Genomic DNA, 15,152 nt, shown 5'->3' on the forward strand with positions numbered 1-15,152 from the left:
AAAACAAAATAAAATGCATCTTGATTTTCTAACATAATAGAACACCATACATCTATTTTTGTGCAGTCGCATACCATCACAGGAAAGTTTAGTCATTTTATCATTTACTTCTGTTTATAATAAAAGAGCCAGTGTCTAAAGCACCCAGCAGAGTAACTTTCACTGTATGTCTGTACATGGTTTTCTGCATGAAAAAAAGTAGGAAGGAAACCTCACAAGCTAAACCATAGTCTGGAAAACTGTTTTCCTTAGAGGTAAATAAAATATTGTATTAGCTTCCTGTGTCTTTTGAAATTAGGGCTTTTCTCCTGAAATTGTGGAATCCATTATTCCAATATAGTCAGACAATAACATGATCCATGATCGCAGGATAAAGAACCAAAATACTCACAAACCAGCAAGTTTCATTAACACTAAAATACAAATTTAAAAACTGCCATCATAGTGGCAGAAACTTCGTTGTTTCAAGACATTTGTTCATCTATTAAAATAAGCACAATAATAATCAACAACTACAAACATTAATATAACAAAGTAATCATATTTTGCTAATCCTTCTGGTTAGATGCTACCTGTAACACTAAAATTACAATGATTCACTTCAGAAACTGTCTACTGCTTACTCATTTTTCCAGACCAACTTTACTTTCTCTAGGATTAATTTCAAAGTTTATTGGACTAGGAAACAGGCTAACTAAAAATTAATGGTCCATTATCTGGAATGGTCCATTTCAGACAAATCTCTCTGAACACGGAATCATTTCCCACTAATTTTTACCATAACTTTACGGAAATTCAGGGCGGGGGGTGGTGGTGGGTTTGGATTATTTTTTACTTAGACGATCTGTAACTTTCAACTTGCATCTTAATTGCTTTTAAGACCTGCAAATTGCTGTGGGTGGAATCAGAAGCGATGAAGACAATGCTGCCACTGTCTGTTAGCTTAGTCAGAAGAAATTTTCTTTAAAACATAAGTGTCAGGTCGGCCAAGTCATTGCTTTACCTCCAAACGTATGTAGTCACCTACTAGAAGTGTCATGTTTATTAAAAAAACACGCAAACAAAAAACCTGGTCAGGTAGATATTCAAGAGTTTTTTGGTTTTTTTCTTTTTACTGCGAGAAGAACAAAGGGCTTTATAAAAGCAGGGGAATGTATGTATGAAGAATATCCAAAGTCAGAGTGTAAAAATTTCTTCCGTGTGTCAGGCTTCAGCATAGCTAACAAAATTACATTGCATTTTATGGGAGAAAATAATAATCCTACCTGAGAAATATAGAAAACCTAAGGAGAGAGAGAGCTGCAAATGTAGCATTATCTTATTTATACCATCTCACCATAAATACATCACCCGTCATAAAAGGTGACATGAATTTCTTTGAAGTTTAAGAATTAGCACGTTGTCTCAAACATGTTCCTCTCCGCGTGGAAGCTGCTTCATTATCTCTGACTATATAAACTCTACCAGCGGTGGCTGTTTACTGAAACAACCTGTAAATGTGTTAGCCTGTGTTTGCAGAGGATAAGGACTGTGCCATCCCAGGCCCACTTCAGACCGTAAAAGTGGTTCTTTTCTCACCCTTATCTGAATCATCCTTGAACAGACTGCCTCTGAACAGAGTTTACACTCCTCTTCTTTGATCTACTTCATAAGAACATCAGAACTGTTTACTTTGAAATGCACACATTTCTTTCTTGGGATGCAAGGAAAGGAGACAACGCTTTAAGACATGAACAGCAAATTCAAGCAAACTAGTAATTTGCCTCAGTGTTTCCTATCCTGTCCAATATCCTGACACATAACTGCTCATTTCTTAATCTTGTTCTTAAATAAATTCATAAGCATGAACTCAAATTATTCAAAACTTCCCAGCCTGTTTTCTGAGAATGACCTCACAGGTTGCTATGCAAATACCGCTGTCGTCTAGTTTCAACCACTCTCTCCCTGAAGACTTCTTAAAATCTCTGATACTGCATAAACTGAAGTCAACGAGTGTACCTAAGACTTGAGGAGAAGAAGAATCCTGACTGCAGCACTCTGCCTCATGGACAGCACCAAAAATATTTAACCCTGTGCTTTCCGAATAACTCCAAGTTCAAACAACCTCTATCCACCCAGACTTAGTAAAGAGCACGGAGTTCCTCACAGGCATATTGATAAGATATGTATTAGTGTTTCTTCAAGATTTCTATCTGACGAGGACAACTTACTTGTTCCTACCTCACGTCCCTACTTCCTCTGCTGATAGAAAGGCAAGGGGATTCTTTCAAGCCTTGCATCAAGCAGGCAAGAAGGGCTCAAAATTTGGGTATAAGACTCATAGAAGAGACTTCTCCCTGTCCTTCTTTGCTATCAGTCCCTTCTGAATCCTCGTCCTTCATAGCAGGAGATAAAGGCTGGAGCTCCCGGGGCCCGAGGGGAGCTCGGGCAGCGCGGAGAAGCCCAGGCCGTGATGCAATTCCCAGCACCTACGTGGTGAGACGGATCCGCGCTGAACTTGGCGCCAGGTCAGGCAGCCTTGAGTTCTGCAAACTACTGCGCTCGGAGATTAGGCGGATGTAACAATCACCTGAAAGGGGAGATTAAAGCGCCTCTCAATGAGGTCCTTTGTCCCAGACCTCATTTGATGCTTTGGGACTTTTCAAACCCCGCCGGGGAAGGCGCTTTAAATGTTTGCCCCGGCGGCCGGGGCGGCTCCAGTGAGGGCCGGCAGGGCTGGGGACATGGAGAAGGGGCCCTTCTCAGTGGAGTGGCTGGCCCAGAGCAGCCTCGGCGGAGCCAGGGAGATGCCCGGTGAGTCCCGGCCGTGCCCTCTGGGTCCCCCCGCGCAGCGGCGGGCGGGGCACGGCCACCACTGTGTCACCGCCCGCGGGGCCCGGGGCCCGCCGAGGGAAGGGTCCCCCGAAGGGTCCCCCCTTCAGACGTCCCCATCTGTCCCCGCAGAGCTGCCCCGGGAGCCGGAGCGCCGCAGCCCCGGGCACGAAGCGGTGGCGGCGGGGGCCGCGCCCGGGCGGTCCCGCACCAAGTTCTCGGCAGCGCAGCTGCAGGAGCTGGAGCGCAGCTTCCGCGAGCAGCGCTACATCGGAGCCGGGGAGAAGCGGCGCTTGGCCGCCGTGCTGAACCTCTCCCAGAGCCAGGTGAGCTCGGCCTGGCCCTCCCCCGAGCGGAACACGGGCACCGCGGGGGTGGGAAGCACCTCTCGGTCACCGGGGGACGGGGCAGGGACAGGGACGGTGACCCTGTCACCGGCAGGTGCGGTGGCCCGGGCCGCCCGGCAGCCTCGGGCCGCTGGTAGCAGAGCGGGCTTGAGAGAACTGAGAGCCCTGCCGGGCCCTCGCAGCCCCGAGCGCTCCAGGAACAAGGTGCAAATGGAAAATGGTGCATGCAAGTTCAAAAGCTGAAACTTCAACGGGAATAAAAGTACTTTTGCAGTCTCCAGAACCTCACTTTTCAGGCTAATTCTTTATTACAGTTATGTATCTGTTTGGCAGGTGCATTGCAGGATTTTTGTACAGAACTACCTCCACCCGGCCCTTTTAGCCCCTCTGAAGAAGTCTTGTGTTACAGCCCTGGTCCATTTCTGAGTACTGGCTTGCCATGCATCATGGAGCGTTCTCAGTTTCGTTCCTCATCACGCCAAGACAATTCTGCATTAAATACAGAGCAATGTTATTAGCCCTACTCTTTTACTGTCAAGGCATTCTGTTACTTTGACAATAAGTCTACCTTCAGGGTGAATTACTATATGGAAAAGGGGTAAAGGGTTTGGTTCTTGACTCTTTTTTCTTGTCCTCAGATAAAAACGTGGTTTCAGAATCGTCGTATGAAGTTCAAACGCCAGACTCAAGATGCCAGGATAGAAGCTCTTTTCTCGGGCTTGTTTCTGCCCTATCATTACTCAGACATGGCTACATCCAGCTATCCTCATGGAGTGGATGTCAATGTCTCTGCTACTGCTGCTGTTTCCCTTCACCCAGCTGTGCCAAACCCTGCCTTGTTACCTTCTGTTCCAGCTCAGTCTCTTCAGCCAGTTTTGCCAAGTCCAGCTTTACTATTGCCTCCCGGGCCAGGATTATCTTGTTACTCTTCTGTGCTTCCAGCAGTGACTCTAACCACTGAATTCATAAAAGACTGAGGTTCCAACAAGATCTTTCTTCCTGTTAAAAATGTCAACGATTATGTGTAATCCTAAAAAAAATACCAAATATTTAAAGTTAACTATTTAACTTATTTTGTTATATTAAATATTCTTTGGATTATTTTCTTTAACATAAAAAAAGTTTGATTAGAGGAGAAAATAATTTACCCATATTTGAGAAGTTATACTGAGAATGGAAGTGAAGGACATGAAAACTCTCTTTAGTCTGACAGTCTTTACCGTGTTGTATACATTTTCCTACCTTAAAGTTTTCAGAAAATAGCCTATAATCGTGTGGAGATCTCCACCAAAGAATTAGAGTACTGTTTACACTGAAATTTGTGTAGTAACTATGTTACTTTATAGGCAATGGTGTCAAAAACTTTGTCCATTCTCCTTGAGTTTTTAAGGAAACGTTTGTAAGCTACAGCCAACCGCATTTAAATCAAAATGTTACCAAAGGTAAAAACGCTATAAACAAAACTGAGCAAGATGCCCAGTATTCTCTTTTGTGTATACTCTGCACCATTCTTGAAGTGATCTCACCTGTTTTTTGATGGACATATTGCATTTATGCACTAAAAGATAGATAAAGCTAAGGAATTAACTGGCAAGCATATATGTTCATGCCAATGTCCAGCATAGTTGCAATTTAAATCTGCTCATGAAAATGAATTTTTCACCAACTTACGTCTCATGGGACACTCAAAAAGAAAATATTCTACTTTTTACTCCAAAAGTTGCAGCTGTAGCTTGATAGCCTTCCTAATTTTTAAACTGCAGAATTAGTTTGGGCTTGATCTTAGGAACAACACTTAGGGTTATTCCTAAGAGTCACAAAGCAAGTTTTATGGGAAGTGGGAAAGCCAAGCCTTTAGACAATGGGAAACCAGAAGACCTTCCATCAGGATGAAGCAGCTGCACCAGGTGCGATTACATCTCCTTCCCCAGTCCAGACCAATCTAATTTGCTTGCTAGGTGATGGTTAGGCTACTCTGCAATCGTAAAGAGAGTAAAAATTCACACAAAACAAAATAAAAACCACCACCAAGAAAGAAACCCAAGACCTCCCTTCCTCTGCTCACAAGGCAAAAAAAGGGGTCTGCTACAGCTTTGTGCCATGGGTTTTGTTCCCTTTCCCCTCTTCTCCCTTCGTGTCCGGGTACCCTCCCCCCAGCTCCCCCCTCCATCCCGTTTGGTAGAAACAGGGAGGAGGGGAAGTTGGGACACACCCGAAGGAATTTCCCGCAGCACGCCCCTTCTCTGTGTTCCACCAGAGCAGCATTGATCCGTGACACTGCCAGGCAGCTGCAGCGACATCCTGGGCATTTCTAGGTCACTTTGAGTGCACTCTAAAGAAAATTCCCTTTACACCTTCCTAGTATTTTTTTATAAGTGAGGAGCCCTTAGGCTATTACATCGAAACTCTTGATGACTCACTGAATTAGAGGGCGGAGGGTGGAAATTTAGACTACAATGCAATAATCAGATAACGTATTTAGAAGGCCTTACAGGTGAATTAACGAAACTTCATTAAAATCTAGACTAAGAAATAAGCATTAACTAAGGACTTATAGGAGTAAACGCCAATCCCGGGAGGAACTAAAAAAAGCTAACACAGCTCAGGATTACTAAAACAAAACTTTACACTTTTAAAGGGAATAGATCAAAGTATGCAATTATAATTGTTTTTTACTGGTGAAAGAAAAGCCTAATTTTCAGTTTATAATCCCATTCTGATGATATGGGTTTGAACCAGAAACAATTACGCCCAAAATTTTTTTGCCTAGCATTTGTTTTGGTAATTGTAAAATTTTCAGCTTCCATAATGAAGGCCTGATCCGTTAATTCCTGTTTAAAGGCATGCTGACTTAGTTGACACATATAACTCTGTACATATTTTATATATATATATATACACATCTATGAAAAAACTGGGGGGAGGCAGTGAAAACCATTAACATAACACATTTTAAGACTAGATTTATTAATATTTTAATATTAATTATCAAATATAAAATTATTAATGGCCACATTTAACTTAAAATAATAAAGACATTCTTCCAAATCGGACAACAGATTCTGAGCATGAAATACATTAGAGCATAAAACACTGGGTTTTTTCATTATAATGCATATACAGGGTGGCATTGACTGTCCATTTTGTTCTGCATAACTGGATGGAAAGAAGGATGAGGAAGAAGGTGTTGATGGTAGTAGGACAGTTCATTTGCCATAAAGTGGTAGGTGCTTTGTGATGCATCATATCTGGGAAAGGAGAAGCTGAACTGCACAGCAGGCATCGGGGTAAAAGGCAGGAGTCTCTGGTGCTGGGCAGCAAAGGGGTAGTGGAGACCATCCTGAAACAGAGCTGGTGAGGTCCCCGGGGCGTAGCTGAGGACTGGAACAGGGGACACGAGGCTGTGCTGGTGGTCCTGTATCTGTCTCTTCAGTTTCATCCTCCGGTTCTGAAACCAGGTCTTAATCTAAGCAACAAAAAGGAGAAGTGGGGGATGAAGGAAACAAATCAGAGACTTTGCCTAAAGATAAAGTGCAAACTGTGAACAACCATATCTCAGCTGCTCTGGCCATTTCGCTTCAGAGGGAATTGGCACAGCTGGACTGGTGCTTTTGCCCTTCTTAGCAGAAGGCAGAGGACCTGAGCGATGTAGAGGGAATAGTAGGTGGGTTCGGGATTTTACAACAATCAGTGTCTTTAAGACCAGATATGAGCTCTGCGAGGTCTACACGCAGATCACCCTATATGCAGGACAGTTTACCTCACTAAGAAATAAAAAAACCTTGATAGCTTCCCGATAGAAAGTGCCGCAAATTTCCCTGAGTGGTAACTCGTTAATCCCCGAGGGATTCCACATCCCCTACAAAACTAAAGAGTGTTACGTCTGTTCACCGCAGGAAAGGCAGGTGCGGAACCTCCGACCCTGGCTACTCCTGCCAAAGGGGGCCGGGAAGGATCCGCTTCCTGCGGGACTAACCTGGATCTCCGAGAGCTGCAAGGCAGCCGCCAGCTTCCTCCGCTCCGTGGCGCCCAGGTACTTGTGGCGCTGGAAGGTTTTCTCCAGGCGGCAGACCTGCTCCGAGGTGAAGGCGGTGCGCGCCCGCCGCTGCCGCCCGCGGGCCCCGCCGCGCTCGCCTCCTGCGCTCTCGCTCTCGTAGCCCGAGGACTCGTCGGCGCTGAGCCAGCCGCCGTCGGGGGCTGCAGGGGAGGAGGAGGAGCGGCGGTGAGACCCCTGCCTGGCCGGGGCAGTGCCTCCGCCGCCCCTCAGCCCTACCAGGCCGGCGCAGCGGAGGGAGCCTGGGTTCCGGCGTGCGCCCAGCCCGCTCCCCTGTTCTCTCTGTGCCTGTTCCCTCCTCACCCACCTGGCTCCGACGGGCAGGGCTCGGTGATATCCCGGGGATCGGCTCCGCTCCGCTCCTCCGCGCAGGGCTCGCTGTCGGCGGGCCGGCCCGCCCGGGGGCTGCCCCGTCGGGGCTTGGCTCTGACCAGGACCGTGGGACTGCCCAGAGAGGTGGGGGCGCGGGGAGGGGGCGCACAGCAGATGTGGGGCCTGACCCCGTGGGGCTCGGTCTCTGCCGAAGGGATCTGGGTCCGATTCATGGCTGAGAGGGGCTGGGCGACCCTCGGCCGCGGCCGCTCTTATATGGGCGCTCCGTCCCGGGAGGGATCGTAAGTGCGAACGCACATCAAAGTGGGAATCGAGCAGAGATAACAGCTACCAGCGAGGAGGAGAGTTCACACGTCTGGCAAATGTCTACAGCCCTTGGCTCCAGCGCGTCTGCGGGGCCGGGGGGATCCCCTTGAAGTGCAAAGCTGCCCCTCTCCCCTGGAGGGCAGGGTACGGGCAGCCCCAGCCCCTCAAACGGGGGTCCAAAGACACCGTGGCTCCCTGTTCAGTCGCGGGGTCCCATACTGCACAGATGCCCGAGACCCACACCCACGGGGCCGGGATGAGGGTTAAAGAACCTCAGGTAGAGCCTGTCAGCCCCGCCGTCTTCTCCCCTCCCTGGGAAAAGCCATGGGGAGCCAATGTCAAGCAGTCCCTATCCACGAGGCTCAGCCCGCGCTCCCCGGGCCAGAGCCGGGCTGGGGTGAGCAGAGCCTCGGGCCGTCTCAGCTTGAACTTGGCGCCGTCTGTCTAGCCAGAAAACCCATCTCCCCAATCGTTTAGTGATCAAAGCACTGAGTGAGCAGCGGAGCTCGCACCTCATCAGCTTCATACTACCCCAATCCATATGCCTCTTCCCGAGAACGGCCGTCGGTGCCCTTGTAATGCACGGAGGATACCAAGACATCTCCCATCACAGCTTGGCTGGAGGAAAGGGGCATCTCGGCAGCTCAGCCCGTCTCCAGGTTCTTCTTTTGTTCAACTTCACCGGGCTTTTGGTCATGCCAGTAAAAAATACGACACCGACCACGGGCACACCGGCAGTAGCGATACTTGAATAATTCACATTCTAACTCTCTCTTAAAGGAGAATGGAAGAGAGCGCCAATCCCTCAAATTGGATAAATGCACTGATAGGACCTCAATTTCAATGACGATTCCAAAATCCTCAGTTACTGCTCGCATGCATCACCGGAAGGAGTGGACACCATAAACCTGAGTTTAACAGGGCCTGTTTCTTTCTAAAATAAAGCAGTAATCTAGGTTCCCACACATATGGGCAGTGTGAGGGTTTTGTTGGTTTTTTTTCTCTTAAAAGAAAAAAAAAGTCAAACAAACCCCAACTAAACCATCTCACCAATTTATTACAAAAATCATTTGGAAACCCCCCTCATATTCGTGCTATTCGTTTCTCATTGTCTCAGGTGTTCCCGTAACTCCGTGGCCTCGGGAATGGATAGAGGGTTATCGACCCCTCCCGATCCCACAAAGTCGGCTTATCCCACACTGGCCCCGGGGGAGGGATAAAGCCCAGGCACCTGAGCAAGGCAAACACCTTACCCAGCCCACAGAGCCCAAGAGCTGGATGCCTCACGAATCTTTGCTTGCAACACCATCCCCTCAGGGCAGGGATGGGAAAGGCTCTTGTTGCCTCGGCACAGCCCCGACAGAGAAATTGCCCTGCTCTTTGAGGGGTACTAGGCACAGCCACTGAAGGAGTTTCACTCACTGCTGCCACAAGACTGTCCTTTCGGCTGATATGCACGAGCCAATGCAAATGTTCAGCTGAATACAGCTGGATCTTACCCTGGATCAGAACCGCATACCTGTGAGTGCCACTGACCCAACCAAAACAACTGTAACACGAATACTTAAATCCTAGACACGTTTCAGTCAAGCAGGGATGGGTCGCTCACTGCTCCCCAAATAAACTAAGAGCCTGCACACTAATTTTAATAACTTCAGCATTTAATAACTGTTCCTGAGCTATCCCACTTGTGTTCGGTCCCTCTTTTTCTGAAGCAAACTCATCAGGTGCGGAGCTGCACGTGTTATCTCTGATCTTATTTCAGAGCAGCAATTTCTGAATAAACCCATGTGTCGACAAATCCAAGCAGAAAAACTCATGTTCTGCCACGTAGAAACTCATTCACAGCAAGTTGTTCTCGGTAAAGCAGTGAGTGCTGTCTGCAGAGCCTGACTACCTTCCCAGAAAGAACTTTAGAGACAATACATGAAAACCACTGATATTCAGGAGCTCCTAAACTGAGCACATCCCTACCCAGCAAGCAGCGTGTGCCCTGCTGGAAGCAGGGCAGCCTCCTCCACCGTTTCTCCAGAAGAAGAAACCTGTGCCAAGCCAGGCAGCCTTGGGTCCCCCATGCCCTGCAGGCCCCTCATCCGGGCACACGGAAACACCCAGGGACTACCCCCTAGGAGAGACACTTCAGCCCCAGCTGCCAAAATTGAACCAGGCACGAGATGACCACTCTGTGCTGTGCCAAAAGAGACCAACGTTTGCATTGATACATTATGTGTCTTATAGAAGGGCACTATTATTAACCCTGAAGAGCTGCTGCCGTTTTCTCCCTCTCCTTTGGTTGGGAATGCAGGAAAGCAGCTGGCCTGTCCCACTATTTGCTGAAAGTCAATGAAAGCCGATTTCTTGTTTTATTAGACTCCAATCTGAATTACCTATTTAGCGAGATATTTAAACCCAACACTAGCACCACCACCCCCTCCCCCCTTCAAATTAAAGTAGCTGCATCTGTGGACCACAAAACCCTGGAACAGATGGGAAAAGTGTGGAAGGTGTTATGTGGCTATTGTAGTTCCCATTAGAAAGAGGTGGCAGCTTGAGAAACTTGAAAACTTTAACGACCCTGGGTGGGTAGAGGTGCTGCATCTGCAGTTAAATCTTCCCCTCACCTTGCAGTAAGATGGGGCTCATATGAGACACAACTTTACTTCCATTCAATTCTTTTCTATCGTATGAAATTTTTACAGCATTCAATTGATGTGATAGATAAAAATTATGAAAAATAAATTTAAATTCTCAGGGAAAAGTATGTCTTTTTCTATAGAATTCACTATACTCAGAATCACAGTAGGTTGTATTATATTGAAAAATGGATAGATTTTTCTTACATGTGTTATATTAAGAACATAATGGACCCATTTCTCCAAATCACATTTCAAAATATTTATTGTTCTGCCTTTGTATGTAAGCCTTACAACCATAAGAAACATACTTAAAGCTGCTTCAAGAAATGTACTGAAAACTTATGCACTCTTGTAGCTCGGTGTGACACCCTGAATGTCAGTGCAGTGATTCATGGCAGGATGTGATAATTACAGATACGGCTGTCAGGACCCAGTGCTCTTCTCATGTGAGCTCTACAAGACTTCTAAGGACAAATGGTAGATTTCTCTCACTGGTATGCCTGGGAATATTTCATCTGGGGTTTTGTGCATACATGGAATATAAACCCATGGGAACAGGCAGGACTGCAGCAGCTCTACAGCATGAAGGTGTTACCTAAGGAAGGTCCAGCCCATCCCTCAGGCTGCAGCATCTGCACAAGACACTGGATACTCGTCCTTTGCCAGATACTGAAGTACTTTTGTTGCCCAGGAATGCTAAGGCCTTCTCCTAATGCCCAGGTGTGCTAAGGCCTTCAGCAGACCATCACATTGATTTTGCATGAAAACATAAGAAAAAATGGGCATATTTTGCCAACAGAAAAATAGTCCTTCCGAAGGGGAATAATTGCTAGCATAGTTGGGCAAATCTTCTTGTTGCAAACTTTCTATCTGCTAGCCATATCTGTAAGTAGACCATGGAAACAAACAAACAAACAAAAACCCCAACACAATATACAGACCAAACTATCAGAGCACTTTTCATAGATTAAGAGCTGATGTAATAGGCCACGTCTCAGATAGTGGCTCCATCATAGGCAGATCCCAATTATATTTGTGAAAGGCGCAGATTTTCCAATATCTTCTTGATTGGAGAAGTGGAGATGATAGGGGGTGTAATAAAAAAAACGGCAACGCCATCCTCTCCATGAGAAAGTGAAAAACCCAACAAACCCAAACCAAAAAGACCCCAACATTCGAACCCCTCAAAAAACAATTTTAGCAGCACAACTGAGCAGGAGAGAGCCTGGAGAAGTGTAGCAACTCTCCAGGGTAAGTAAATTAATTGTAAGGAACAGAGTTTTAACACGGCTAAAAGTGCAGCCAAGAGGAGTTTTCAGTGTTTCAGAAGGGGCCCCAGGGATCCCAGGCGCACAGGAGCCGCAGGGCCGGGCAGGGCTCCTGGCCGCTGGGACAGCTGATGGCTGTTTGTACCCTCCGCTGCTCCCCTTTGGAAATGCTAACTTGGTTATTCAGCGTCTCCTTTGATGTCCTGATAGGTGCTATTAGATAGTCAATTAGGCATCAACGAGATCGATTGTTTGGGAATAGATGCTTTTCTGTTTGAAGTATCCGTGAACACTAACAGTGCCATCACCCCGCCGCTCCTTTGCCCACGGGAACAATGCGGGCTGACACACAATAAATGACAAATGCCACTGACTCAGCCGGTAGCGCTGTACCCTCTTTCCCTCCCGACTCACAAGCTGCAAGCCCAGACATTCCCGTTCAGCGACTGTGGGAGCAAACACACACTTTGCATTAAAAACGATCTATCGGGGAAATATTTTTGTGGGCTTTGTAGAACTAATGGACAAAGCACCTAGATAAGTTAAGTACTAGTTAGCTCGAGAGAAACTAGTACTTGAATTCTATGCACGCCATGGCCACACTGCCTGAGGACTTGTGACACCTCCACAGTTGTTCAGAACTGCCCAGGCAGAATAACTAAGAGCTGAAATAAGAATTAAAGCACTTAGCCTACCTGAATACCGAAGAGAAACTGGGATTAGCTCCCTACTAGGTACTATTAGAGGATAACACTAGGTCGAAGCCTAGGAGTTTTAAGACAAAAATATAAAGGAAGAGTAGTAAAATTTACACAGGGAACACGTCGAGACCAAAAAGTGTGTCCTCTTTGTTCCCCCACTCCACTTCGGTGGGATTTATCAAGTTAATTGTCATCTAATTGAGTATCAAAGAAAGAGATAATGGGCAGCAATTAGATGTAATGGCCTAACAGTGCGAGATCTCTCTCGATTAGCACACAACGCCGAATAACTTCACCCAGTTTGTAAAGAGGTCCCTGGAGTGGCTCCACCATGTCTGGGAGCTGCAGGGGGTGATGCACCTCCACCTTGTTCCCAGTCCCCTGATGGCTGCTCTGGCCAAATTGGGACGGGCGGTCCGGAGCGCGGTTGCTGGCGGCTCCCCCGCCCCGCGGTGTTAATTCAATCAGCTTTCTCCCCCTCCGCGCACGCACTGCAGGGGAGAGGGGCTTTGAAGTTAGCGCTCTGGCAATTTTCCCCTCCCGTCCCCTTTTCCTCCCCGGGGAGCCCAGTTTCCAGATTATACAGCCTCTTCCTCGAGAGCCGCAGGGCCGGGGAGTTCCAACAATTTCACCCCACGAGCATTAAACTACTCCTCCCCAGCTAATCGACTCGGCTTTCCCCCCTCCTTTTCCTCCTTCCCATTTGTAGCTGACTGCCCACAGCGCTTTGTGCTGCCGGGGAGCGTTCCGGGGCTGGGTTATTGTGGTGCCATTGAAGACACAAAGGCGGGGGGGCTCTCCCCGGGATGGGCTGCGGGGGTGCCGGACCGCTCCGGTCTCCTGCGAGGGGCTGAACAGTCCAGGGGCACTGACACTAGTGCCCCTTTACTGCTGCCAGGGCTAAAAGTGAAGGAGAAATTCAAACAAGCCGGAATAAAGCATGAAGTCCGAGTTTCTTTCTCTCGGATCAAAGGAAAAACGAGCATTCACATTTTAATGCCAGAGTTGGACAGCTTTAGCAAGAATGAAATTACTTCACATAAAGCTTTCTAGACAAGTGGAACGTAGGAATTACCTTATAGAGAAGCCGATTTTTGAAGGTAGGATAGAAATTATGTAGACATTCGGAGGAACATGATACCATTAGGGACTCAGCCAAGTGAGCATCACCTCTCGTGTTCATTTGCGCAATTACCGGGAAACAGAACAGTATTTGCATGCTAGCCCTGCCAAAACACTGGCGAGATATTTCATGCGCTTGCTGAGTATACCTGTGGCCAAGGAATCATTATGTTAAGTCACCATTAGCGCCCTTTCGAACAGAGATCGGCCGTTCTGTGTGTTCCTAGGCCCAGAGCAGGGATGTCCCGTTACTCCCGCTACCCAGCGCTCACCCCTGGCACGGAACGCGGCGACCTCAGCCAGAGCCCGGAGAGCTGCACACACCCGCCCGGCTCGCTGAGCCCGCAGCCCCGAGACCGCCCCGCAGCCCCCAAGCCCCGGCGTGGTCCTCACAAGCCCCGCGGGCTAAAATGACGGCAAGGAGGGCACCGCCGAGTGTTGTCCCTTCTCTGCCTGGCTCTATGCCTGTGCTCGGGGAGGAAGCTGCTGCCCCGCTCCGGGCACCGCTGGGTGCGGTGGAGCCGAGCTGCGGGCAGGGCAGCCGGGGGCCGGCTCCGCGCCGCTCGCCCCTCGGACGGGACGGGACGGGATAGCCCGGGACAGCCCAGCCCAGCCCAGCCCAGCCCAGCCCAGCCCGGCCCGGCGGCTGCAGCCCCGCGTTCCCAGGGGCCGGGAGGGCAGACCCAGGGGATGAGGGCTCATTCAGAGCCGCTCCTGATCACTTCCCACCGGGGACATGGGGACCCGATAAGGTGTGCCCCTGCTTCTCCCCTTTACCACCGGTGTGAGGGGACGATGACACCCTCATACCCTGCACAAACTCCGTCCCCGCAGTTCCCCTCCAAAGGAAACAGCTCCCCTCCGCAGGTGGGAACACTTTGTTCTCCCTCTCTCCTCCTGAGCCTTCCCATCTGTCTCTCACTTTCCCCGGGCCCAGCTGCGGTGCCCACTTCCCTTTCAGGCTCCCCATCTGCTCCGGGGGTGTGACGCTCCCGGAACGCTGCGGAGAGTGCCGGTGTCCTCAGGGTGCTCACCCCCAGCTCCCCGTACCGCCGCTCCGGCTTCTGAGAGCACGGAAGGTTATTACCATTATTCCTTTTGTACGGGTTGGACAGAGCATTTGGAGGAGTGGTGAGGTTCTCCTCTGTGGCCATACAAGATTATAAAGGGAACACCTAACCCTTCAACCATTCTTCAACCATTACTCCCTTGAAAACAGAATAGCCACATGGAGCCTAATGCTTAATACATTTTTTTTTTTTTTTTTTTTTGGTAAATTATACATTTACTGGCCTTGACTGTTTTCTTATTTTAAACATGACTGCTTTAAAGCAGAGGAAAATATTCACAATTGCAGCTCTTTCTGGAGACATCCCAGTTCCCTAATGATATCTGAAAGAGTCAGAGAGATTTCTTCAAACCAGTATTACTGTTTAATGATACCTGACTTCGAGAAATAAGCCTCCATCGAATGGGAACTTTAGTTAAGTGTCAACAAATTTCCTTAACCGAGAACTGCATAATGTTCCTGAGACCTCAGCAAGATTGATATCACTTGAGCCCTTTTTTAATTT

The 15,152-nt window shown here is 48.2% G+C and overlaps 2 protein-coding genes across 2 annotated transcripts; one reads left to right on the plus strand and one right to left on the minus strand.

Moving 5' to 3' along the window:
- The first annotated feature begins 2,723 nt into the window (after positions 1-2,723).
- LOC131580632 (homeobox protein vex1-like) lies at positions 2,724-4,135 on the plus strand. Its single transcript, XM_058842046.1, has 2 exons — positions 2,724-3,137; positions 3,797-4,135. Exons 1-2 carry the CDS (start codon positions 2,724-2,726, stop codon positions 4,133-4,135), a joined length of 753 nt encoding a protein of 250 aa, XP_058698029.1.
- Positions 4,136-6,264: 2,129 nt separating this feature from the next.
- Positions 6,265-7,757, minus strand: LOC131580633 (homeobox protein vent1-like). Its single transcript, XM_058842047.1, has 3 exons — positions 7,520-7,757; positions 7,135-7,355; positions 6,265-6,624 (listed from the first exon to the last, which is right to left on the minus strand). Exons 1-3 carry the CDS (start codon positions 7,755-7,757, stop codon positions 6,265-6,267), a joined length of 819 nt encoding a protein of 272 aa, XP_058698030.1.
- Positions 7,758-15,152: the final 7,395 nt, after the last annotated feature.

Source organism: Poecile atricapillus, chromosome 6 (genome assembly GCF_030490865.1).
Source record: "Poecile atricapillus isolate bPoeAtr1 chromosome 6, bPoeAtr1.hap1, whole genome shotgun sequence".
NCBI lineage: Eukaryota > Metazoa > Chordata > Aves > Passeriformes > Paridae > Poecile > Poecile atricapillus.

What these genes read in the sequence shown, in the direction of transcription:
- LOC131580632 (XM_058842046.1), top strand. Translation starts at nt 2,724, where the DNA reads ATGGAGAAGGGGCCCTTCTCAGTGGAGTGGCTGGCCCAGAGCAGCCTC. An exon ending in TGAACCTCTCCCAGAGCCAG is followed by an intron (nt 3,138 to 3,796) that starts GTGAGCTCGGCC and finishes TCTTGTCCTCAG; the next exon opens with ATAAAAACGTGGTTTCAGAA.
- LOC131580633 (XM_058842047.1), bottom strand. Translation starts at nt 7,757, where the DNA reads ATGAATCGGACCCAGATCCCTTCGGCAGAGACCGAGCCCCACGGGGTC. An exon ending in GCCCTGCCCGTCGGAGCCAG is followed by an intron (nt 7,356 to 7,519) that starts GTGGGTGAGGAG and finishes CCTCCCCTGCAG; the next exon opens with CCCCCGACGGCGGCTGGCTC. An exon ending in TGCAGCTCTCGGAGATCCAG is followed by an intron (nt 6,625 to 7,134) that starts GTTAGTCCCGCA and finishes TTTGTTGCTTAG; the next exon opens with ATTAAGACCTGGTTTCAGAA.